The sequence below is a fragment of the Leucoraja erinacea genome, chromosome 1 (genome assembly GCF_028641065.1).
Source record: "Leucoraja erinacea ecotype New England chromosome 1, Leri_hhj_1, whole genome shotgun sequence".
Taxonomy (NCBI): domain Eukaryota; kingdom Metazoa; phylum Chordata; class Chondrichthyes; order Rajiformes; family Rajidae; genus Leucoraja; species Leucoraja erinaceus.
The window spans coordinates 25,060,523-25,087,241 of record NC_073377.1 but is presented as its reverse complement, the minus strand read 5'-3'; the positions used below and the strand labels follow the sequence as shown (position 1 = coordinate 25,087,241).

The window sequence follows — 26,719 nt, the reverse complement described above, 5'->3', positions numbered from 1 at the left end:
ACTCAAGTCCTGTGCTATGCAGCTAGCTCCGGTGCTCACTACAATATTCAACCTCTCCCTGGACAAGTCCGTGGTCCCTGCCTGCTTCAAAAAATCCATCATTGTACCGGTATCAAAAAATGCCTCCCCAGCCTGCCTGAATGACTACCGTCCGGTGGCCCTTACCTCGGTAGTCATGAAATGCTTTGAGAGGCTGGTGAAGAATCACATCTGCGCCTTCCTCCCTCGGAACATGGACTCGTTGCAGTTCGCATACCGTCCGAACAGATCCACGGACGATGCGGTCTCCCAGGTTTTGCACACCGCTCTCTCCCATCTGGACAGCCAGAAGGGGGGCTACGTGAGGATGCTGTTCATAGACTACAGTTCAGCCTTCAACACGATAGTCCCCACCAGACTGGCCGGGAAGCTACGGGAATTGGGGCTCAACACCTCCCTGTGTGCCTGGGTCCTGGACTTTCTCACCGCCAGGCCCCAGGTAGTCAAGATGGGAGGGAATACATCGAAGTCCCTCACCCTGAGCACAGGATCGCCCCAGGGTTGCGTCCTCAGCCCCCTATTGTACTCCCTGTACACACATGACTGTGTGGCTAGGTTCAGCTCCAATTCAATAATTAAGTTTGCTGATGACACTGTGGTGGTGGGCCTGATCTCAGACAATGATGAGAGGGCCTACCAGGAGGAGGTGGCTGATCTAGCACTCTGGTGCCAGGAGAACAGCCTCCTCTTGAACATCAAAAAAACGAAGGAGCTGATCATGGACTTTAGGAAGGCACATCATCCGAGGACGTACACTCCATTGAGTATAAATGGGGATCCTGTGGATAGGGTGAACTGTTTTAAATATCTGGGAGTCCACATCTCTGAGGATATGACATGGTCATCACACGCCTCAGCACTGGTGAGTAAGGCAAGGCAGCGCCTTTACCACCTCAGGCAATTGAGGAAATTCAGAGTGTCTCCGAGGATCCTCCAGTGCTTCTACGCAGCGGCGGTGGAAAGCATCTTGTCCGGGAACATTACCATCTGTTTCGGGAATTGCTCCGCCAAGGACAAGAAGGCTCTGCAGAGAGTAGTGCATTCGGCCGAACGCACTATGGGAACTTCACTCACCCCCCTGCAGGAACTATACAGCAGGAGGTGCAACTCCAGAGCAAACAAAATCATGAGAGACCTCTTCCACCCCTGCAACAGACTGTTCCAGCCGCTACGGTCAGGCAAACGCCTCCGTTGCCATGCAGTGAGAATGGAGAGGTTGAGAAGGAGTTTCTTCCCAGAGGCAATTCGGACTGTAAACGCCTTTCTCACCAGGGACTAACTGTACAGAACGTTTTTCCTTCTATTATTTATTGTGTAAAATAATATGTGTGTTATGATTGTGTTTATAATTTGTTTGGTTGTTTTGTTGTTCCGCGAGCATTGCCACTTTCATTTCACTGCACATCTCGTATGTGTATGTGACAAATAAACTTGACTTGACTTGACTTGACATGAATAAATAAACTGATAAAGTGCAAATAACAGATAATGGGTTATTAATAATCAGAGATTTGTCCGAGCCAGGTTTAATAGCCTGATGGCTGTGAGGAAGTAGCTATTCCTGAACCTGGTTGTTGCAGTCTTCAGACTCTTGTACCTTCTACCTGAAGGTAACAGGGAGATGAGTGTGTGGCCTGGCTGGTGTGGGTCTTTGATGATACTGCCATCCTTTTTGAGGCAGCGACTGCGATAAATCCCCTCGATGTAAGGAAGGTCAGAGCCGATGATGGACTGGGCAGTGTTTACTACTTTTTAGAAACATAGAAAATAGGTGCAGGAGTAGGCTATTAGGTAGATACACAGAGTCTCTGTGTATCCCCAGAGTAGGGGAAATGAGGACCAGAGGACATAGGTTTAAAGTGAAGAGGAAAAGATTTAATTGGAATTTGCGGGGCAACATTTTCACACAAAGGGTGTTGGTGGTATGGAACAAGCTGCCAGAGGAGGTAGTTGAGGCAGGGTCTATTGCAACGTTTAAGAAACAATTAGATAGGTACATGGATAGGACAGGTTTAGAGGGATATGGGCCATATAGAAACATAGAAAATAGGTGCAGGAGTAGGCCATTCGGCCCTTCAAGCCTGCACCGCCATTCAATATGATCACGGCTGATCATCCAACTCAGTATCTTGTACCTGCCTTCTCTCTATACCCCCTGATCCCTTTAGCCACAAGGGCCACATCCAACTCCCTCTTAAATATAGCCAATGAACTGGCCTCAACTACCTTCTGTGGCAGAGAATTCCAGAGATTCACCACTCTCTGTGTGAAAAATGTTTTCCTCATCTTGGTCCTAAAAGATTTCCCCCTTATCCTTAAACTGTGACCCCTTGTTCTGGACTTCCCCAACATCGGGAACAATCTTCCTGCATCTAGCCTGTCCAAACCCTTAGGAATTTTGTAAGTTTCTATAAGATCCCCTCGCAATCTTCTAAATTCTAGCGAGTACAAGCCGAGTCTATTCAGTCTTTCTTCATATGAAAGTCCTGACATCCCAGGAATCAGTCTGGTGAACCTTCTCTGTACTCCCTCTATGGCAAGAATGTCTTTCCTCAGATTAGGAGACCAAAACTGTACGCAATACTCCAGATGTGGTCTCACCAAGGTCCTGTACAACTGCAGTCTTTTGCAGCCTTTTCCTCTCCAGGGCGCTCAAGTTGCCGAACCAAGCCACGATGCAACCGGTCAGCGTGCTCTCTACTGTGCACCTGTAGAAATTAGAGAGAATCCTCCTTGACAAACCGACTCTCCGTAATCTTCTCAGGAAGTAGAGGCGCTGATGAGCTTTCTTGATAATTGCATTAGTGTAAGATGATGATCGAGCAGGAGAGATCTTCAGAGATGTGCACGCCCAGGAATTTGAAGCTCTTGACCCTTTCAACCATCGACCCGTTGATATAAACAGGGCTGTGGGTCCCAATCCTACTCCTTCCAAAGTCCACAATCAGTTCCTTGGTTTTGCTGGTGTTGAGGACCAGGTTATTGCGCTGGCACCATATGGACAGTTTCTCGATCTCTCTTCTATACTCCGACATCCCCATCAGTGATACGTCCCACAACAAATGGGATAGGTATAGATGGGTGCTTGATGATGATCGGTTTGTGCAGAGTTGGCACATTCAGCAATCATTCACCACTCTGGACAACACAGTGGTGCAACACGTGGAGCTGCTGCCTTGTAGTGCCAGGGACCCATGTCCAAAGGCATGTGTGTGTGTGTGCTGGCAGGTTAGCTGCCCACTGTAAATTGCTCCGACTGCGTAGGTGAGAGCGAGAATCGGGAGAATATTGATGAGATGCTGGAGAAAATAATGGTGGAATTAACAAAGACTAAGTGTAAACAGGTAGCTGAGGGTCAGTATGGACTTGGAGGGCTGAAAGGCTCTTACTCAAGCAGGATCTCTCTCTATGACTCCTTGTATCATTTACATCTATGCGTGGTCTTACTTGCAGAGGGAGCTGCTTTGTTTTGGATTATGAACACCACTTTTCTATGGATTTACTCGAGGCATATAGTTATGTAGGTGGACAGAATAAAGTGGTAGCTGCAATGACATTGCAGAACCTGGGGAATGCAATGAAATACAGCTGGAAAATGGCCCTTGCTGCCAAGTCTGCCCAAACTGATCATCATCAAGCACCCATCTATACCTATCCCATTTTTCCTTCAGCATACTTGCCAACTCCCCTCAATCATTTTGCTAGTCCTTCTGCTGCCAGCATAGATTGAGAGCAATTTACAGTACTAACCAGCATATTTTTGGGTATGCGAGAGAAAAATCAGCCCACCTGCAGAAAATCCACAAGATTATAGGGAAAATGGGCAAACTCACCACAGACATTCTTTGAAATCAGTATTGGGATGAGATTACCGAGCTGGAAAGCTGATCAGTCTGGGTGCTTTGCTGTAACACAGGCTAGGAGCAAGTATCTACTGTGCCAACCTTGGGCTTAGAGTTTAGAGTCAACAGGGGTGAAGAGGATTAAGTGCCTGTAGCCTTTTCTTTACAAAAACCACAGACATACTTGTGTATAGATGGGCCCTCCACTTCAACAACCTTATCTTAGCTATGGGTCAAATAGATGTTTGCCTAAATGCATCATAAAAAGAGCTCTCAGTGGAACTTAATTGAGATATCCAGTTGTGGTGTGCAGACATACTTGTGTGTGGATAGGCCCTCCATTTTAACAACCTTATTCCAGCTATGGGCCAAATAGTTTCAGTCCCTTAGGTGTGTGTAGGCTTTTGGGCCTAAGTAAACCCTGAGAAAATCAGATACACAACTTCTGAAAACAGCTGCCACAAAATTTCAGAAGACAGTTACAAATGAAGTGGAAGCAGGGCTGGGAATGGCTATTTAAGCCATTGAGCCTACTCCAGTATTCAACATCCTCATGGCTACACATTCCTACACACAAAGCTATTTTGACAATTCCTAATCAGTCCTTGGCTTTCCAAATACGACCAGATCCTGTCCCTCAGAATCCCCTCCAGTAATTTCCCCGACACTGGTGGCAAGGTTAGGAAGCGGATGACTCAGTGACCGATGTTCCCGGGCTTGTCCAAGCAGCCCTTTTTAAATAATGACATAACATTAGCCACCCTAAAGTCTTCTGAACTTCACCTGTGGCTAAAGGTAATGTAAATATTTCTGACAGGGCAGAATACAATGTCCCACAATGTCCTTGGATAAACTTGATCAGGTCTTGGTAATATGCATTAAGACCACCACCAGCAGCTACATGGTTTGTAATCTAGATTTGTTCTAAGACATAATTCATTCCTTAGCTTCCATTACAGCAGTAGAACCTCCCTGCTCCTATACTCAAATCCTTTTGCTATAAAAGCTAACATACCATTCGCTTTCTTCACTGCCTGCTGCACCTGCATGCCTACTTTCAATGACTGGTGTACCATGACACTCAGGTCTCGCTGCATCTCCCCTTTTCCTAATCAGCCACCATTTAGATAATAGTCTGCTTTCCTGTTTTTGCCACCAAAATGGATAACCTCACATTTATCCACATTATACTGCATCTGCCAAACATTTGCCCACTCACCCAGCCTATCCAAGTCACCTTGCAGTCTCCTAGCATCCTCCTCACAGCTAACACTGCCCCCCAGCTTAGTGTCATCCGTAAACTTGGGAGATATTGCCTTCAATTCCCTCATCCAGATCATTAATATATATTGTAAAGAGCTGGGGTCCCAGCACTGAGCCTTGCGGTACCCCACTAGTCACTGCCCGCCATTGTGAAAAGGACCCGTTTACTCCTACTCTTTGCTTCCTGTTTGCCAGCCAGTTCTCTCATCCACATCAATACTGAACCCCCAATGCCATGTGCTTCAAGTTTGTATAGGGTGAGGTTGAGTAGGTTGGGACTCCATTCCTTGGAGCGCAGGAGGATGAGGGGTGATATTATAGAGGTGTATAAAATTGTGATAGGAATAGATGAGGTAGATGCACATAGTCTCTTGCCCAGAGTAGGGGAAATGAGAACCAGAGGACATAGGTTTAAGGTGAAAGGGGAAAAGATTTAATAGGAATTTGCGGGGCAATGTTTTCACTCAAAGGGTGGTGGTGGTATGGAATGAACTGCCAGAGGAAGTTTAAGAAACGATTAGTTAGGTACATAGATAGGACCGGTTTAGAGGGATATGGGCCATATGTAGCAGGTGGGATTAATGTAGCTGGGACAAGTTGGCTGGTGTGGGCAAATTGGGCCAAAGGGCTTATTTCCACACCGTTACACCGTATAACTAGATTGCTGCCATGTTTACGTGTTCACGACTGTGACAGACTGTTCACAACTGTCTCAAGGTAAGTTGCAAGGTACTGATTTCTCATTACCTTGGTGTGAAGACTCAAACATGGTGAAACATATACAATGCATAATTATTAAAATAAACAACTTACCTTCTGCAACTCTATCAAGCATCACCGTGATCTTTTCATCTTCCAGCAGACGTTCCTTCAGGAATTTCATAAAAATACCATTTGCTAATCCAAAATGCTGAATTTCAAAGGCTTCTGCTCCTTGACAGCTTTGAGGTAAAAAAGAAGTAGTTTATTCATCAAATTTTCTGAAGGTTTCCCTCTGCCTTTCATCACTTTAGGCTCAGCAATGTCTGTGATGTTTGCAGACTAAAGATTGGAGCAAAATGCTGACCTGCTATCAAGTCTGCTATCAATTAAACACCCCATTGAGGGTAGTTTAGAAATGAGGAAAATTAGGGGATTGACAGATTCTTGATTAGTGGGGATGTCATGGGTTATGGGGATAAGGCAGCAGAATGGGGTTGAGCAGAAAGGAAAGGTCTGCCATGATTGAATGGCGGAGTAGGCTTGATGGGCCAAATGGCCTAATTCTGCTCCTAGAACTTATGAACATATGAAAAAGATATTGATCAATTATTTTCTTTGTTTATCCAATTTTATCTTGCTTGCAATGACCATGCCAATTGTGCAACAACTGCAAATTGAAGGCAATATAATTGATTTGACCTGGGGTGATACAGTACCGCTAATGTGCATTTCAGCATCTGCTGTATTCTGCTACTTCTGCTAATTATCTTCTGACTTAAAGTGTAGGGTTAATGTCAGGATTCACACATCATGGAAAAAGAACAAGAGGAATCCCAAACTTCCCCTTAAAGCAAATGCTACCATTTTGTTGGCCCACATCCATGATTCAAAGACGGTTTAATATTAATCCATAACAATAAATAGAAAAACTATGATTAAATGAGCAAACATTTTTTAAAATCGGAACTGTCAAAATACTCCGTATCACACCTGACTGACATCTGCAAAATCTCGTGTCTTTCTTTGTATTTGCTTTCACTTGTATTTGATTTCCCCTCTTGTTGTGGTTTCATTGATTTTCCTCACGCAATCTCTGTAAGCTTTGCCTTCAACTATGTTGATTCCTTGTTCCAAAATGCTCATCCTAATTTCTCTATGCTCAGACTGCATGTTTAAGAGACTCCTAAAATCCTACAATCCATTAACCTGATCAATTATCCTGATGTCATTGATGGGTCAGAGTACAATGTTGCCTTGGTATGCACCAATGTTGCCTTAGTATGCAATATTTTGGGATGCTTTGTGTTAAAGGAATGATATAAGTTTGTTAATGGTACAAAGCTAGGTGGGAGTGCAGGCTGTGAGGAAGATGCAGAGATGCTTCAAATGGATATGGGGGATTAGTGAGTGGGCGAGGACATGTCAAGAGTGCAACAAAGAGTCACTAGATTGGTTTCTGGAATGGAGACTCAATCAGGTAAGGAGAGATTAAAGCCCCCGTCTCACTTTCCCGAGTTACTCACAAATTCTCCTAGCAGCTCGTAATGCCGGCTGTAGGTACTCGGGGCATCAGGTAAGTCGGGACGTTTTTTCAACATGTCCCGACTTACCTTCAAAACGTCCCGACCTACCCGATGCCCCGAGTACCTACGGCTGGCATTACGAGCCGCTACAAAATATCTACGGACTCCTACGGACTCGCTACGGCCATTCTCCGAGTTTGAATCAAGGGGGAAACTCGTTAGAATTCGTGAGTAACTCGGGAATGTGGGACAGGGGCTTAAGGGTCAAGGAACATACTTTATTGACTCTATGAAAATGAGGGGTTCTCGTAGTGAAATAGACAAATCCTTTCAAAGTGTGCCAAGGTAAATATTTCCTCCGCATAATGGTGTCTGGAAACAGGGGTCAGATTCTCAAAATAAGGGATTACCCTTTCAGATCAGAGGTGAGAAAACATTTCATCCACTTCCATCACTGCAGATACAAAGAACTGCAAATGCTGGTTCACAAAAACAAGACAAAGTGCTGGAGTAACTCAGCAGGTCAGACAATATCTCAGAGAACATGAATAGGAGATGTTCTGGTTGGGATCCTTCTACAGGCTGTACTTTGGCCACACAGTATACCATCTATTAAATGGGCCAAAGCAATTCAGAAAGGCTTTCCTTAGCAACATCTCCCATAATCCTGTAGCAAGTCATTCACCACCCTAACTTAGAACTAGGTTACTGTTGCTTCATTGACCAAAGATTAAATGCTGGACCTCTCTATTCAGTAACAGAGACTAAAGCTTTATGCCCAGCCACAAGCATAATTAAAATGGGCAATAAATGCTGGATGTGCCAGTGACTCGCTCAACACACAAGTAAATTTCTCTGGGAAAGAACCCAATGGCATGAATAATTAATTCTCCAATTTTAGGTAACCACAACCTCCCTCCCCCTCCCCTTTCTCCCCCACACCCTCCTCTGTGCACCACCTGGACTCCCACCTATTTCTGCCCTCTCCCTCCTCCTATATTCATTCCTTTGGCTTCACAATTCACAACTCTTCAATCCTGTGTCATACCTTCTGCATTTATATCCGACCTTCGTTCCAACCATCTGCCTATCTAAACTCTCTTCGCCTGCATCCACCTTGTCCTGTCGCCCACTCCCACAATCAATCTGAAGAAGAGCCCAACCCAATATGTCAGCCATCCATGATCTATAGAGATGCTGCCTGATCTGCTGAGTTATTCACTGATCACAACTGGAAGCCAGAAATTCCTTCATTATAATGTTTATTTGCTGATGTGCTGGAAAGATAGTGGGATGAAGTAAAAGGTTCAATGGATCAGTTTATTGTCATGTGTACTAATAAAGGTACAGTTAAACTCGAATTGGCAGAAGACCCATGCCATTGTGAAATTCGACAATGTTTTTTCACATCAGAAGTATTAACAACTCAAAATTTCTGAAGAAATTTCTCGACCCAAAATGTCACTTATTACTTTTCTCCAGAGATGCTGCCTGGCCCGCTGACTTACTCTTTTACAGTTTTGTGGCTATTTTCAGAAATCTAATCTGTTTGATTTTCAAACCATCTGGATTTCTATCAGCATCATTTTATAAGTAGACTTTGTAATCACATAACTCAAATGTTGCCACATTATTTCTGCTTTTAATCTGCACATTAAGTAATCCAGGAATAAATGATCTGGCACTTGGTCACTTTGACTTTGATTTGCCAAAATTTAGCAATTTTAATGCTTAGTCAGTAGAAGTCTCAACATATTTACAGAATTAAATCCTTCATTCGAATACACTTACGTTGCATATCCAAACACAATATTGGCTGTCACTCTTAAGGCCTCCATGCTTGGAATCGTATCATCATGGACGTTCCTACAAAAACAGAATCAGGTTGTTCATTCCACACAGTATGCTGCATCATTGTTAAGCATCCCTACAGTTTTACACACACACATTCATCACTCCCATTAATCCTCAAAGCATGTTCTACCCAGATACCCCTCTCCTACCGACACTGAGACTGGGTGTGTATGTTCTACTGTATGGGCCTCTATGTCTAGGTACACATGACAATAAACTAAATTCAAACTCAAACTAAACTCAAACAGTCAAAGAATTAAGAGAACTTCCATATCTTTGTAGCAATGAATCACAGAGTACCATTCATTTCAATATTCAGTATTCAGTATTTATTTTAATGTCATTTTAACTGAGTACTTACATACACAGATGAAACGAAAAATTGTTTCTCAATCAGTTCCTGTCATTGTGAATGGGGAAATATTCACCCACGCCTTCATTACAAGCATTCAGATAATAGAATGGAGCAGTTCAGTTATGCAGAGAGACTGAATAGTCTATGTTTGTTTTCCATTGAGAAAATAAAGCTGAGAGGGGTGGGATGGGAGAGAGAAGAGGTATACAGAAATATGAGTGGCATAAAGAGGGTAGGTAGTGAGAAACCTTTGCCCATAATAGAAATGTCTAAAACTAGAGGACCTAGGTTTAAGATGAGGAGTAAGAGGGTGAGATGAAATCAGAGGATACACATTTACACCTGGGGCAGAGGAGGGGGATTCCAATGCCTGAGTGAGTGTTGGAGGCAAAATACTTTAACTAAATACTGACATGAACAGTTTAATCACTAAGCCATGAAAGGCTATGTAGCAAAGGCTCTAGAGGAGTTGAGTATAGATGGGTACAATTAGTCAGCATGGGTATAGTTGGTCAACATGGGCATGATGGGCCAAAAGGCCTGGTGCTGTGTTGCTGTAACTACATCAAATTGTTTGCATAGCAGAGATAAATGTTTTTTCACAGTGCAACGCTGATATCTGTAACATGATTGAATTCTCTTCAGAAATGCATTTAACATTTATGAATATCTCCAATCTTTGCTTCTGGATACAATCCAACACAAGATAGCACATTGCATACTTCAAACATTGTGCAAGGACTGCAATGCCTTAGTGAGACTTGGATAGGACATGACTGATCAAATCCAATTCCATAGTCTAACATTGGGAACTTATTTTAGGCAGATCCCCTATGAATTACAAACACCCTTCTAGCAGTTCTTGCTCAGGTACCTCACAATTACCCACCAAGTCCCATATTCCCACAACAGATTGTGAAACTGATCTGCCTGCCATCTAGCAAGAAATCACAAACCGCCCCCAACCCCCCCATCCTCCTCGTATTAAACCTTTCAGATTCTGATCCCACTCAACTCTCCCCAACTTCCATTGGGATTCTCCACACAATCCAAGGACTAGAGGGCATCTGTTCAGGGTGAAGGGAAAAAGATTTAATAGGAATCTGAAGGGTAACTTGTTCCATACACCCACACAAAGGGTGGTGGGTGTATGGAACAAGCTGCCAGAGGAGGTAGTTGAGGCTGGGACTATCCCAACATTTAAGAAACAATTAAACAGGTACATGGATAGGACAGGTTGAGGGAAATGGACCAAGAGCAGGCAGATGGGACTAGTTGGCCGGGACATGTTGGCCGGTGTGGGCAAGTGGGGCCGAAGGGCCTGTATCCACACTGTATAATTCTATGACTATGACTCTAATCCATTATTCCCAGGATCTGTTTACCTTCACTCACTCTGCTCATGAGCTCTGCAGCAGAGGGCCAATTTAAACACTTGGCCTCTGAAGCAATACAACTTTCATGACACAAAATAATTTCTTGGTAATGTTGTCTGACCTCCAGTCAGGGACTACAATTCTACTCTTGACATGGGCAATGTGGGACAAATACCTTTCCTACCATTGTGTCGGCTCAAGAAAGCTGCAGCTGAAATCCTGGGTTAGACCTAGGTCACGGTTCACATCAAGGCACAAATGCAATGACATAAAACATCACTTCAAATTTAGTGAAAAGAAATGAGAAACAAAACGGATAAACGTATTGGTTAAAAGAAAGTTGTATTTGGTATTGAGAAAGCCATTTCCTCAACATCATTGCTAATCTGTTGTGGCCATGTCCTTGAAGGGTTGCGAAGCTTGCAACCCATGGTTGTATCATAACCATGAAAGTAGATCTTCATAGTCACAGCCCAGTTTCAGCTATTCTATTAACAGTATGAGAATTATTAAGATGTCTCAATTTTTCATGGCCACCACTAAGGGCAGATGAATATATACCAACAGATCATCAACATATATATCAACAGATGAATATATACCAGGTTCAGGAATAGCTACTTCCCCACAGCCATCAGGCTATTAAACCTGGCTCGGCCAAAACTCTGATTATTAATAACCCATTATCTGTTATTTGCACTTTATCAGTTTATGTATTCATATGTGTATATATTTATATTATGGTATATGGACACACTTATCTGTTTTGTAGTAAATGCCTACTATGTTCTGTGTGCTGAAGCAAAGCAAGAATTTTATTGTCCTATACAGCGACACATGACAATAAACTCACTTGAACTTGAATAATAACAATGAAACCAGTGCAATCAGTTGCATTTTTTAACAGTTGCAATTTACGCTAATAGTTAGATGTACCTTTTCCTGCACATGTCCAGTAGAAAGACATTCAATCCGGTCTCTTTCTCTTGCATGAGCTTTAGGATACTCTGCACACACAAACAATTTGCAGATCTATAGGGATTTGGAGCATCAATCGGCACCATAAAACTGTTTCCATAGTTTTCGTATCCATGTCCAGCATAGTACAACAAACCTGTAATAATCAACCCAGACATACATTGTTAAATCCAACAATCACCATTTAAATATACTTCATTGAACACCACTGAACAACTATTTTTTGAAGGACTTTCCAACTGTGCAGCCCACGTTTTACTGATCTGAAGCAGCACCGTGCATTCGGTCCACAGGAAATCCCCTCGTTACAATAAGGTACCATTCCCGAGTACTGTTTGCAGCCCGAACTGTTGGGAATGAACATATACAGTGGATCAGAGTGGATCACAGAACAGCTTTCGCAGGAGAATGAGCATGAGCAGGGAGAGTGGCTGCCAGCCAACCCTCCTGACCCAATCTGAAAGTGAAGGAAGACAGAGTACTCTCTCTAGAGCAGGACTATGAGCTTGAAATGTGAGCTGGTGCAGCATCCTATTTAAATATTCTCCACAACTTTTATGATGGTTTCCTCCTGCAGAGGTGCACAACGGGTTAGCCAAGACATGTCCTCGCAGGGTTGTGAACACCCAAATTACGGGCATCCCAGATAGGAGTGCAGGTACATCATTCAAAATTGGCATCACAGGTAGTTAGGGTGGTCAAAAAGGCACAATAGCCTTCATCAATCTGAGTATTAACTATAGAATTTGGGAGGTCACGTTGCAGTTGAATAGGACGTTGGTGAGGCCGCATTTAGAATATTGTGTTCAGTTCTGGGCACCATGTTATAAGAAAGATGTTGTCAAGCTGGAAAAGGTTCAGAGAAGATTTATGAGGATGTTTCTAGGACTTAATCTAAATGGAAAAGTGGAGGTGGCTTGGACTCTGTTCCTTGGAGTGCAGGAGAATGAGAGGTGATGTTATACAGGCATACAAAATAATGAGAGGAATGGATCGGACACAAAATCTATTGCCCAAAGTAGGAGAATCAGGAACCAGAGGACATTGTTTTAAGGTGAGGGGGGAAAGATTTATTCGGAACCCGATGGGTAACTTTTACACACAAAGGGTGGTGGGTGTATGGAACAAGCTGCTGGAGGAAATAGTTGAGATAGGTACTATTGCAACATTTAAGAAGCATTTAGACCAGGACATGGATAGGGCAGGTTTAGAGGGATATGGGCCAAATGCAGGCAGGTGAGACTAGTGTAGATGGGATATGCTGATCAGTGTGGGCAAGTTGGGCCAAAGGGACTGTTTCCAGGCTCTGTGACAAGACAGGTGGACGTAACCAAGCCTGAGATGATAGAATCTGATGGGAAAGGAAGGTAAAGCTTGCAACCAAATAAAGGCAGTTAGGTGGGAAGATAGTGGGGGAGGGGACCTATGAGTGGCGGTGGTGGGGGGGGGGGAGGGGTGGATAATGGGCAGATGAAGTGGGTGAATAGTTGGATGAGAAAGGGCAGAGTGGTGAAGGATATGTGCAGGAGAATCTGGTGGATGGAAGGACAGAAGGTAAGCAAGTTACCCAAAATCAGGGATTTCCATGTCCTTGCCATCAGACTGTAGTCTGTCGAGGCAAAATGTGAGATACTGCTTCTATATTTCTGGCTGACCTCACTCTGGCAGTGGAGGAGGCCAAAGATAGACAGTTCAGCTTGGGCATTGCAGTGCGTTAAGGGAAAGTGAGTAACTAGAGAGGCAATAGAGTCCATCAGAAAACAAAGCAGTCATCCCCGTGTTTGGAGTATGGAGCCTATAAAGATGTGTGGAGTCTCCAGAGATGGGCAAGGTCCTAATGAGTATTTCCCTTCTGTTTTAACTGTGCAGATAAACATGAAGGCGAGGGAACTTGGGACAGTTAATAGAGATGTCTTGACGTCAGTCTGCATTACGGTCGAGAACGTACTGTGCGTTTTAGGGCATATGAAGGTAGATAAATCTCCCTAGCCTGATCAGATATATTCAAGGATGCTGTGAGAAGCTGTCAAAGAAAGAGTGGGAGCCCTGGCTGAGATATAAGAATCATCATTAAACACAGTGATCACTGAAGGGTGGCTAATGTTGTGCCTCTATTTAAGAAAGGGCTGCAAAGAAAAGCCTGGGAACTAATATCTGTGGTAGGAAAGTTACTGGAGAAGATTCTGAGCAATGATATATATGTATTTGGATAGGCGTGGGCTAATCAGGGATATTCAGCATTGTTTTGTATGCGGGAGATCATGTCTTACCATTAAATTACTTTTTTTGAAGAGGTAACCAAAAATACTGATGAGGGCAAGGCCATAGATGTTGTCTCACTGGACTTCAGTGAGGTATTTGATAAGGTTCCACACGGTAAGCTGCTCGGCAAGGTTAGATTGAATGGGATCCAGGGAAGAGCTAGCTTATTGGATACAGAATTGGCTTTGTGGATGGAAGCAGAGCGTGGTGGCGGAAGGGTGTTTTCCAGACTGGAAGTCTGTGATGAGTGGTGTGCCTCGAGGATCAGTGCTGGGCTCATTGCTGTTTGTGATATATATCAATGATTTGGATAAGAAGGCAGAATTAAAGGTTTCAATATCTGAATACGTCAATTGAAGTTGGCGAATACCTTCATGCGAAGTCTGTTATTTGATATGAGTGTGAACCATGCTGTTGTTGACAAGCAACTCTGCTGAAGTAGATGTCAGTGGGCTCTGCTAATAGACCCAAATTTCACCTTCTAGACAATCTATCAAAATGTCGGAACAAATTGCCTTTATAGATTGCACATGGTCATTCATGGCTATTTATGATTCATGCTTCAGCTGTGCATCTGTTCAGGTTGGAATGTGACACCTTGAAGAGTTTAAGACTCCTTCAATATAAATATCAAGGTTAAGACATGGAGGCGCCACTGTCTTAGAACTCAGGCTACAATTACAAAGATTTAAAAGGAAAACCTGTCCTGACCTAGGTCTCGTGATTAATTAGTTTATGGAAATATGCTTTACGTCTAGCGCCGGTGAGAATGATTTACATCTTGCAATACTTCTCGGTTGCCATTAAGTGTTTTCACACGTCTTTTAACTTGAGCCCTGCTGCAATCTTTCAATGAGTCAGGAACTGGCCTTACAGGACTTAGTGTTTGGAGGAATAAAATGGAAACACAATGCTGGAATCTTGACCAAAGCGCTGGAGTAACTTATTGGGGCAGCATCTGTGAAGGGAATGGATAGGCAACGTTTCAGGTCAGGATCCCTCTTCAGACTGAAGAAGTCAATGATTCTGCCCAACCTCCTTTCAGATGCAGCCTGACCAGCTGAGTACCTCCAGCACTATGTGTTTCCATCATGTTGGAGGAACCTGCTTGTCTAACACAAGGGATTGTTGGGATACAATATTTTTGTCCAAATAGCTGCTTTCCCATTTCAAATATATTGATGGTAAACTTTTTAATTTATACCTTTCACCAGGATTTCAGAAAATGTAGTCTACCAACTTTTAGGAAATTAGAAACTTTCAAATTGAAATAATAATGGACGTTGCTCCAGCATGTTGTTCTTTGTGCAGAATGATGTAACAGTTGTTGATTACAAGTAATATACCACTTGTCATAGGATTCCCCAAATAATGTGAACATATTCCAAAATGAAATGCACAATGTGACTAATACTAAGAACTTCTGGTTTAAAATTAAGATTATCTTCAATTAGGTGCATGAATGTTACCATAAATTGGACATTAAACCTCTCACATTCTCAAAGTTTGGCATTTAAAAATCATATTTGGAATGCAGCCACACCCAACTCAGCGCTGAGAGTGCTAAGGTTAAACTCTTGCCTAAAAAAATGTCTCTACATGTATGTCTTTTACATGAGCAAAATACTACAGATTTTATGGTTAAAAGAAAAGTCTAAACACTCAGAAAGTTAGCTTAAATTAACTGAATTAACAGTTAGGTTTGGTGAACCTTCAAAAGGCCATTAACTTTAAAGTTAAACGTGTTTATCTCTCCTCAGATCCTACTTAAACTTCGGGGTATTTCCAGCATTTCCTGTTTTTAATCAACCACATCTTATGGTAAGTAATTAACGTTTTCAACAGTATGAGCTGCATACAACACTCACGAGAACCTAGTTTCTGAGTTATTACAACCACTGATCTTATCTAAGAAGGAACTGCAGATGCAGGAAAATCGGAGGTAGACAAAAATGCTGGAGAAACTCAGCGGGTGAGGCAGCATCTATGGAGGGAAGGAAATAGGTAACGTTTGAACTTTGAACCGGGAAGGGTCGAGACCTTCTACAGACTGATGTGAAGGTGGGGGGGCGGGAAGAAAGACAGTCTTCCTACGCTCCATAGATGCTGCCTCACCTGCTGAGTTTCTCTAGCATTTTTGTCTACCTAGCTTATATTTCCCATGGAAAGGCTATTCGGTCTATCAGTCTACTGTAATTCACAATGCCATCCCCTTTTCCTCCTAATATTTTCTCCCTCATAAGTAGGGGGAGGAAATCAAGAAAACACATGCAATATTTTATTAATGTTAACAAACAGAATGTTGAATACATTATTGTGCTACATACACACTGCCGGAAGGAGAGCTTCTCAGCAATTCTTGGAACTTGTTACTGAGATAACAAGGGTATTTTCATATTGTATGGTGGTGCATCAGGTTTGTAGTCACAAAGTTGTGGACACTTTGTAGTGGACAGAGGCGACTTGGAAATGAGGCACAGACTTTGAAAGCACAGTTCTTAGTCTCCAATATATGCCAGCTGTGACAACAACCATTAAAGTGATTTGGTGCAGGGAGAATGCATTTACCGCAGTGAAAAGCATAAGAAAACATAAGGCAATCATTCTGATTGTCGCCATATCTAGTTTGGGTTGTGGTATCCAAAACAAAGTCAACACTGGAGAATTTTGCGAATGTTATGGTACCTATTAATACACCAAAAGTGTAAAGAGGAAATAACTATCCCTCCCTTGAGTCGAATAAATACAAAACTCTTATTGTTACCCCTTGCAATGGTGCAGTGAGTTAATTTTCAATTTTGCGCAAAAGTAGACAGATTTCTGTGGAATTGTTATCTGCATTAGAGAAACCTTTTCCGCAACAACCACAGGAAGCGTGGGTGAGTACTTCAGCCACCTCAGACTGAGGTTCAGGCACTCAGCGATCTTACTTGCAAACACAAATAGTGGGGGCTTTCATGTCTGGCCTTGCTTATAATAAACCCTGTCCTGTGGAATTGGCTTGTTCTAAGATTACACTTCCTTCATTGTTTACTAAACTAAAAGCTGATTTAGTTTATTGAGATATTTCAAGAGGAAAATACACTCAGGTTAAAATCCACAAAATGAGAAGAGACATAGTTATGTGCTTTGTTTTTCAACACTTTCTATTTCTTCTTAAGCCATTTAGAAAAAAAGAGTACCAAGATATTTTTGACACGTATATTTTTGTAATGCCATTCCATGTTCGGGAACCATTGCTGCTAATTTTGACTGGCATATGCAACCTACAATGTCATGGATAACAGGGACAAGGAGATGGACTAGTTGCATTCAGATGAAGGCAGAGGTGGGGGGGAGGGGGTGTAAGAGGGCCACATGGAGCGAGGCTGCTCATCGTCTCAGAGCACGAAAGAGCAAGGAGAAAAGAGTGGTAATCTGAGCTGTGGGAGACCAGAGATCTTCCTCGAGGAGCTTTGGGAGAAACAAGCACACTTGCCATGGAACGCAATAGGTTACACCTCCAGTCCACATGCAAACAACAGTTAATTCCAAATCCACTTTCCAATTGTACGTTAGGATTTATGATGAATTAGGATAGTATTACATGTGTTTTGCATGATAAGCACTTAAATCTGGCTTGAATAGGTTCAATATCATGGCCTGCATGTTACCAGGGTCGCCAAGGAGAGCATGACATACACCCACTTCACCAGTTGTGCATACATATACCACTAGGAGCCACCAGATAATGATCTTCTGCAAAGATCCCTGACTAGCTGTGGTCAACAAATTTATCACAGTTCGTTAACAGTTCATCAACGACTATGCCTGTACTACTACCCAACAGCTGTCTGCAATCATGGAGAATGCCTAATATGCTGGTCCCTCACAATGTCAGGGCAAATCTGACTTTAGGACATGGGCTAAAACATGCACTAACAGGTAGCTGATCCTTTATCACCGACTCCATTACATTATTCCCTAAAGGCAAACTTATTCCGTGAATGACAAATCAAAATCCACAATGGATTGGTAGCAGTAAGCGAATTGAGATCAACTTCAGCCAAAAATTGCAATTATGATAATTATGGTTTGTATAACTCAAATCCACACAGAACACTGCATTCATTGACTGAACAACTTTATACCCAGGGATGTTAATTTGATCCAATCCTTATTTTCCTTAATCACACCATAATAAAAATCATTTTAAATTATAAAGAAATCTGATACCTTAAGAGCCAGGTAAAAAGACCATGCCATACCGATCACTTTCTTCCAGAAATGATTATAAAAAAATGCCTAAATATCCAAAAATGAATCAAATATATACATACCATACACTCCCTTGTCCAGCAAGAGTAAGAATTCATACACTGCATTGCGCATCTCTGATTCGGTAAGGTCCAATAGAGACACTACTTTAAAATCCAGCTGCCGCAGCAAATTGGTCAATTCATATACATCCACCATTGGTGCCTTTAGCTGAGGATGATTGTAGTAGGACATATTTCCAATCAGAAGAGCCACCTTGTCTGTAGCTACAAACATAATGGATTTAAAATATCATTTTACTAGAACATGAAGCAACCTTGGCAAATTTAGTTTTGTTTATAAAAGGACTGGACAGGCTAGATGCAGGAAAAATGTTCCCTATGTTGGGCGAGTCGAGAACCAGGGGCCACAGTCTTAGAATAAAGGGGAGGTCATTAAGAGGTGAGAAAAAACTTTTCACCCAGAGAGTTGTGAATTTATGGAATTCCCTGCCACAGAGGGCAGTGGAGGCCAAGTCACTGGATGGATTTAAGAGAGAGCTAGATGGAGCTCTAGGGGCCAGTGGAGTCAAGGGATATGGGGAGAAGGCAGGCACGGGTTATTGATTGGGGACGATCAGCCATGATCACAATGAATGGCGGTGCTGGCTCGAAGGGCCGAATGGCCTCCTCCTGCACCTATTTTCTATGTTTCTATGTTTACAGAAACAGCGTGGAAACATGACACTAAGTCCACACCGAACAGCAATCATCCATACACTAGTTCTATCCTACACACACGGTAGAATTTACAGAAGCCAATTAGCCTACAAACCTGTGTTTCTTTGGGATGTGGGAGGAAACTGGAGCACCCAGAGGAAATCCACATGCCCACCCATACAAATTCCACACAGACAGTACCCATAGTCAGGATCGAACCCAGGTCTCTGGCGCTATGAGGCAGCAACTCTACCACTGCTCCACTGTGTCGCACGAATATTACAGTACTAAGCCTGTCATTTGTTCAAATTGTTCTTCCATTGCCTTGGATAAATTTCATTGCACAGTACATAAATAATTTGCATATTCTCCTTGTTAGGCTGCCACTTCAATCTACTCATTTTAATTCCTCATGATGTTAGTTCACTAAGTTCACAAGTGATAGGAGCAGAATTGGGCCATTTGGCCCATCAAGTCTACCCCACCATTCAATCATGGCTGATCTATCTTTCTCTCTTAACCTCATTCTCCTGCCGTCTCCCCATAACCACTGACACCTGTACTTAATAAATAATCTATCTGTGCTTTCAAAATATCCATTGACTTGGCCTCCTCAGCCTTCTGTGGCAATAAACTCCACAGATTCACCACCCTAAGTGGGTGTTTCAATAATATTTGGCTGATCTTCATTAAATGGAAACAATGATGGAAAAGATAAGCTTGGTTTATTGCATTTGCGTCACATCTACATATAAATAAAATAGGGTAATACTTACCATAATGTCTTTGGCTAAATTCTAGCATTCCAATCTCACCAGGTTTACCTAACAATAGTGAACAATTAATATAATTGACTATTTAGTTACAATGCTTCCTTGTTCCTATTGTTGCAACAACATTCCATCATAGCCCAAAAATATTTGTATCATTAAGGGCCTGTCCCACTTGGGCATTATTTGCGCGTCATTTACGTGACATCATTTACGCATCGTGACGCGCACGTGATGCGTGCATGGTGCATGGTGACGTAGGCGCCCGGCTCCCCAGGATTTTGGGATGTACAAAATCTTTGTGCGCCATCTGCCACCCAAGTGGGACAGGCCCTTCATTAGATAAACTTTATGGTTCATAAATTTCTATCAACTGTCCACATGTTAATGCAAATTTGAAATAATTCCCAGTACTCCTAAAATTATAGGTTGGATTTTTCTCCATTAACAACATTTATATGAATGAAAGTTTTGAAAATCCTAAGAATTAAAAATTATAATAAAAAGGCACTGCAGATGCTGGTTTATACCAAAGATAAACACAAAATGCTGGAGTATCCCTCTTAGGCTCACATTGTCTCTAGTCAAAAATCAGCTGCTCAAAGAACCTCCTTGTTGGAGGTCATCTGTCACTGGCCTCAACTGTCCTGGATTTTTCTCACTTCCAGTCCCCCCCCCCCCCCCCCCCCCCTCTCCATTACAAACAGTCTAAAGAAAGTTCCCACCCCACCTGAAACATCACCTTTCCATTTTCTCCAGAGATGTCACTTGACTGACTGAATTACTCCAGCAATTTGTGTCAAACTTAAGTAAACATTATGTCTGCTTTGCTGGAACAAAATAGATGTCATTGATGTTCAGGCTTCAGTTCAATATCACCCGAGACCTCATGAATTAGGTTGAAACATCGAGGCACACATTTCATATTTACCATAATCTCAAATTGTGATAATGGAATTCATCATGACCTTGCCATCTTCTGCTGGGTGGGAACAGGACATTAACTCTTGCCATCACTTCCCAGACCATCCCCATCCCTCCCCGATCCGTGAAAATTGCCGACTCGGCCCAACCTGCTCATGCCAAACAAAATGCCAAATCTACACTCGCCCCACCATCCCACGTGTGTCCATAACCCTCTAAACCTATCCTATCCGTGTACTTGTGCAAATGTCTCTTAACTGTTATGATAGTTATGATACTATCTCTTCCGGCAGCACGCTCCATATACTCACCACCCGTTGAGCAAAAAAGTTACCCCTCAAGTTCCTATTAAATCTTTCCTCCTTCACCATAAACCTATGTCTTCTGGTTCTCAATTCCCCTTCTCTGAGGAAGAGATTTGATGTGTTTACCCAATCTATTGTATTGTATTGTATATCTTTATTGTCATTTCCTGAGTATTCGCATACCCAGAGGAAAAAAAAAATGTTGCTCAACCAGTGTCCATTCAGTGTGCATGAAAAAATAAATAGAAATAAAAAATACATGTATCATGAACAAATTTAACACTCTACTAAACATTCAACAGCCGTTCCGACCGGCAGCGGCACAACAGTGGCTCTGCTGCAGTGTGGGGGTTTGTGCGCGATACTTGGCAGGGGGCAAAGTCCATTTAACAGTCTTATAGCCTGTGGGAAGAAGCTGAGGAGCATCCTGCTGGTTTTGCAGCTAATGCTCCTGTACCTCTTCCCAGATGGGAGGATGGAGAAAATGTCGTGCGATGGGTGGTAAGGGTCTTTGATGATGGAGATGGCTCTGTTGATACATCTCTTCCTGTATATGTCCAGCAGGAAGGGGAGTGGAGCACCAATAATCCTGCTTGCGGTCTTCACTATCCTGTCTAGTTGGTGCCGTTCGTACGCCTTGCAGCTCCCGAACCAGGAAGTGATGCCGTAGGTCAGTGTGCTCTCGACAGTCCCCCTATAAAAAGTCCGTAGGTGTGTAGTGGGGAGGCCTGCTTTACGTATTCCTCTCATGATTTTGTATATCTCTATAAGATCACCCCTCACTTGTATTCACTGGAATCTATAAGGATGGGAGGGAATCTTATAGAATCACATATAATTCTTCAGGGATTGGACAATCTAGATGCAGGAAAAATGTTCCCGATGTTGGGGAGTCCAGAACCAGGGGGTCACGGTTTAAGAATAAGGGGTAGGCCATTTAGGACTGAGATGAGGAAAAATGTTTTCACCCAGAGAGTTGTGAATCTGTGGCATTCTCTGCCACAGAAGGCAGTGGAGGCCAATTCACCGAATGTTTTCAAGAGAGTTAGATTTAGTTCTTAGGGCTGACAGAAGGGATATGGGGAAAAAGTAGGAACGGGGTCAGTGCTTCCACACCTCAAAATGTTTTTTCTTTATATAGAATCCCACATTTCCTGGAATTTTATGGTATTTCCTGAAATATAAAAAAACGCTTCCTGCGTGCTACTTGTTGGGGTTTTTTCGCGGGCACACGTTTACAACACGAAGAAGAACAAGGCAAAACAGATCTATGTAACTACACCATATCTGCTTGCTTCTGTTACTCATGTGCACAGTGTTATGCAAGGCAGCTTCCGTTACATAGAAACATAGACAATAGAGGCCATTCGCCCTTCGAGCCAGCACCGCCATTCATCGTGATCATGGCTGATCGTCCCCTATCAATAACCCGTGCCTGCCTTCTGCCCATATCCCTTGACTCCACTAGCCCTTAGAGCTCTATCTAACTCTCTCTTAAATCCATCCAGTGATTTGGCCTCCACTGCCCTCTGTGGCAGGGAATTCCATAAATTCACAACTCTATGGGTGAAAATGTTTATTCTCACCTCAGTCTTAAATGACCTCCCCTTTATTCTAAGAATTGTTGCCTCCAAAAGCTTTTGTGTGTCTTTGTTTTTCAACTAGTTCTCATGTGTCTCAGTCTCTGCTCTCTCCCTCCCTCCCTCTCTCCCTTCCTCCTCTTTCCCTCTCCTTGTCCCTCCCTCTTACTCCTTCCCTCCCTCTCCCTCCCACTCCCTCCCTCTTTCCCTCCCTTACTCCCTCACCCTTTCCCTCCCTCACCCCCTTCCTTCTCTCTCTCTCTCTCTCTCTCTCTCATTCCCTCCCTCCCTCGCTCCCACTCCCTCTCTATCTCTTTCCCTCCTTATCCCTCTCCCCCACCCTCTCTCCCATTCTTCTTCTCTCCACCCCTCCCTCTCTCCAGCCCTCTCTCTCGGCCCCTTGAGCCCACTCACCATTCTGTAAAATCAAGGCCAATCCCAACGTAACTGTAATCCCACCACCCACTGGTAACCTTTCACCACTAGGCTTATCCAGAATTCTAGCACTGCCTGAAAAATAATCAAAAGCTCAACTTCCACTGAGAAATAGAATTCCAAAGACTTATTGTTATACGAGAATTTTCCAGAACAGTTTGTGACCCATAGCACTGTGGCCAACTCGCTATGTTTAAAGCCCATAGCCCTGCAGCTGGTAGAGCTATATTTAAAACCCATAGCGCTGCAGCCGACAGCTCTTTGTTTAAATTCCCACGCGTTAAACTGACAGCGCTCTGTTTAAACCTTTGAGCGCCAAATCTGCAGTGATGTGTTACCTTTACACCCCTTCGTGGGCCGGATGCAGAAATTTCCTAAAATTATTCCATTTCCCTAAAATTATCGAAGACAACCAGGATTTCTTAAATTTCGGGTAATTTCCTTCAAAGTGGAAACACTGAACTGGGTACTGATTTTGGATGATCAACCACGATCATATTGAATGGCGGTGCCAGCTTGAAGGGCCAAATGGCCTACTCCCACATCTATTTTCTATGTTTCTAAGATTTGGAACCGAGGCACATCATATTTACATTATGGAATCTCAAAGCTTATTTTGATAGACTAATACACACAGCGACAAAAAACACTTACTTGCATCTTCAGGAATGTTCGACTCATCTGAAAGATTCAGCAAAAGAAAATGTTGATTGTAGTACAAAAAAAATCCTATTTTCTTTTAAATCTAATAGGAATCTAGTTTGACCAACAGACTAAGATAGGTTCAGAAAGGGAATAAAGCAAGGTAGGCCCATAAGGCACCAAAAATGGTATGGAATAGTCTAACATGGAAAGCACTTCAGAGAACTGGAGTGCAGTTCAAATAAAGAACATATTTCGAAGAGCCTTTAATTAAAACATCCTAAAACAGGAGGAAATGTCACATGCAGGCAGAGGAGATTAGTTTAACTAGGTATCATATTCGGCACAGACATTCCCGTCTGTACTGTTCTATGTGCTATCCTGATTTACTTCATAAGTGCATGACACCAAGGCATGGGATGAAAAGCAAAGTCAAAAGTTAGGCAAAAGAGGAAAATTTGCTGAGCACCTTAAAGGAAGAGGGGGACTGGGGTGGAAACATCAGGGTAAAAAGTCCAGAGTCCAGGACCTTGCCAGTTGAAGATACACTAGCGGTGATACACCAAGGGAATTACATCATTCTGATGTTGACTGACATGGGGAGGCAACAGAAAAATGGGAAAATAATTGACATTATTTTCATGACCCTAGGTTGATCTTCCACCTCAGCACCATCCCCGTATCTCACGATTGCTTTAACATCCAGGAACATGCCAGTCACTGTTTTGAAAAAGCATGACTAAGCTGCACAGACCTTTTGGATCGAGAAATCCAAAAATTCAGGACCCACTGAGTGAAAGAAAAAGCAATTCTCCTCATTTAAGTCATAAATGGTCTAACCCTTATTTGGAAATTGTGACCTATGGTTGTAGAACCCTCAATCAGGGGAACCATATTTCCTGCAAGTAGTCAGTCAAGGACTGATTACTTTAACAATGGAATACATTTCAAATAGATTGACATGTATGTCTAATGAATACCATCCCCATCTCAGGAGAGCATGAGGAATAGGAGTCGAATTAGGCCATTTAGCTCATCTAGCCTACTCCACCATTCAATCATGACTGATCTATCTCTCCCTCCTAACTCCATTCTCCTGCTTTCCGCCCATAACGTCCAACACCTGTACTCTGACATCAACTCAACCTCTCTTTATCTGCCAAACAACCCATCCCTGGAATCAATCTTGTGAAGCTACAATACTCCCACTACACCAAGTGTATCCTTTCTTAGGCAAGTATAACAAAATTATACAGAATACTCCACAGATTATCTCACCAAAGCCCACCACAATTGCAATAAGATTTCCTTATTCCTATAATCAAACCTCTTGTAGTACAGGCGTTCAGCGACTTTGAACAACTCCACCCAATTTGTGGAAACAAAGAACTGCAGATTCTGGTTAATACACAAAAGTACACAATGTGCTGAAGTATCTCACCAGGTTAGATAGCATCTCTGGAGAACACGGATAGGTACTTTTTTGGTTGATATCCGTCTTCAGACCCCAATCTCTCAACATTTAAGAAAACACATTTTTCTACACTATATTCAATTTGTCATGTTCATGCTCACTCACTCACTCAGCTGCTTCATATCTCCACAAAGCTTCTTTGCTTCCTTCTTCCTCTGCACTGTATACAAGCACAACATGATAAGTTCTGTTCTGACTTTGTTTTTCCCTCTTTGGAAAGACGAACAGAACCCCATTTCCCACACAGTAATCAGTGGAGAGTGAACAAGTCAAAGTAGGCAACAGATCAGTGTTTGATCTGACTGCATTATATACACATCTTACCTTCGTCCCATTCCACTGCGACTGATGCATTGTGCCTGGTCCCTGACAATTAGAGTAAATATGAATAAGAAACAAAATAACAAATCAAATATTAGTAGTTGCATATAACAATTACATTTCCTAAAAACTAATGGGTTAATTAAATGTTGTATTTTATTTCCATCTCCCTTTCTTGTGACTACTATACTAATCAGGTTAACGGAGTGCAACTCAGAATTTCAAGCACTTAATATTTAATAAAGCTGTTTGACCTGGGAATACATGATACCAATCCTCCCTCATCTCCAATGAGGGATCTAAACAGCCCTTCCACATGAAAGAGAGATTTACATGCACCTCCTCCACCCTTATCTATTGAATGCAATACTTATGATGTGGCCTGCACGATATCAAGAGAGAACAAAACCAGGCTAGATGACCACTTTGTCGAGCACCTGAGCTCTGTCCACTGTGGTCATCTGGGTGTCCTGTTTGCTAGCCATTTTAATTTTCCTTCTCATTCCCACGGTAATTTTTTCTGTCCTCAGCCTCCTGCAGTAGCAAATGGCAAGGAACAGCACCTCTTATTTCACCTGGGCACTTCAACAACCCAATGCCATGAACACTGAATTTTCCAAGTTTGGGTAATCTGCAATCCATTCCCCTTTCCCTTTTCGAACTACATTGGTCCCATCACACACACCCTTCTTACAAAACCGCCATCACCCTATTTAACAGAAACATGTGGAGGCAGTCAATGGATATGTTTGAGCAGAGATAGATAGATTCTTGATTAGTACGGGCGTCAGAGGTTATGCTGAGAAGGCAGGAGAATGGGGTTAGGAGGGAGAGATAGATCAGCCATGATTGAATGGCGAAGTAGACTTGATGGGCCAAATGGCCTAATTCAGCTCCTATCACATGATCCTGTGTAGGATTTGCTCTTTTTGAAACTTATTTTATTATTACCATATAACCATATAACAATTACAGCACGGAAACAGGCCATCTCGGCCCTACAAGTCCGTGCCGAACAACTTTTTTCCCTTAGTCCCACCTGCCTGCACTCATGCCATAACCCTCCATTCCCTTCTCATCCATATGCCTATCCAATTTATTTTTAAATGATACCAACAA

At 42.7% G+C, this 26,719-nt stretch overlaps 1 protein-coding gene across 5 annotated transcripts in view; it reads right to left on the bottom strand.

Annotated features, from left to right (window-relative positions):
• Positions 1-26,719, bottom strand: part of malt1 (MALT paracaspase 1) — a 72,444-nt gene that overhangs the window by 21,728 nt on the left and 23,997 nt on the right. For 4 of the 5 annotated variants that reach the window (XM_055666151.1, XM_055665980.1, XM_055666034.1 and 1 more), the window contains 7 exons: positions 25,604-25,645; positions 23,818-23,844; positions 19,926-19,973; positions 18,514-18,717; positions 11,891-12,068; positions 9,161-9,235; positions 5,958-6,085 (listed from right to left, as the gene is read on the bottom strand). In XM_055666151.1, coding sequence (XP_055522126.1) covers positions 5,958-6,085; positions 9,161-9,235; positions 11,891-12,068; positions 18,514-18,717; positions 19,926-19,973; positions 23,818-23,844; positions 25,604-25,645 — 702 coding nt within the window. The remainder of the gene's footprint in view (positions 1-5,957; positions 6,086-9,160; positions 9,236-11,890; positions 12,069-18,513; positions 18,718-19,925; positions 19,974-23,817; positions 23,845-25,603; positions 25,646-26,719) is intronic. The other variant, XM_055666089.1, reaches the window with a different exon arrangement.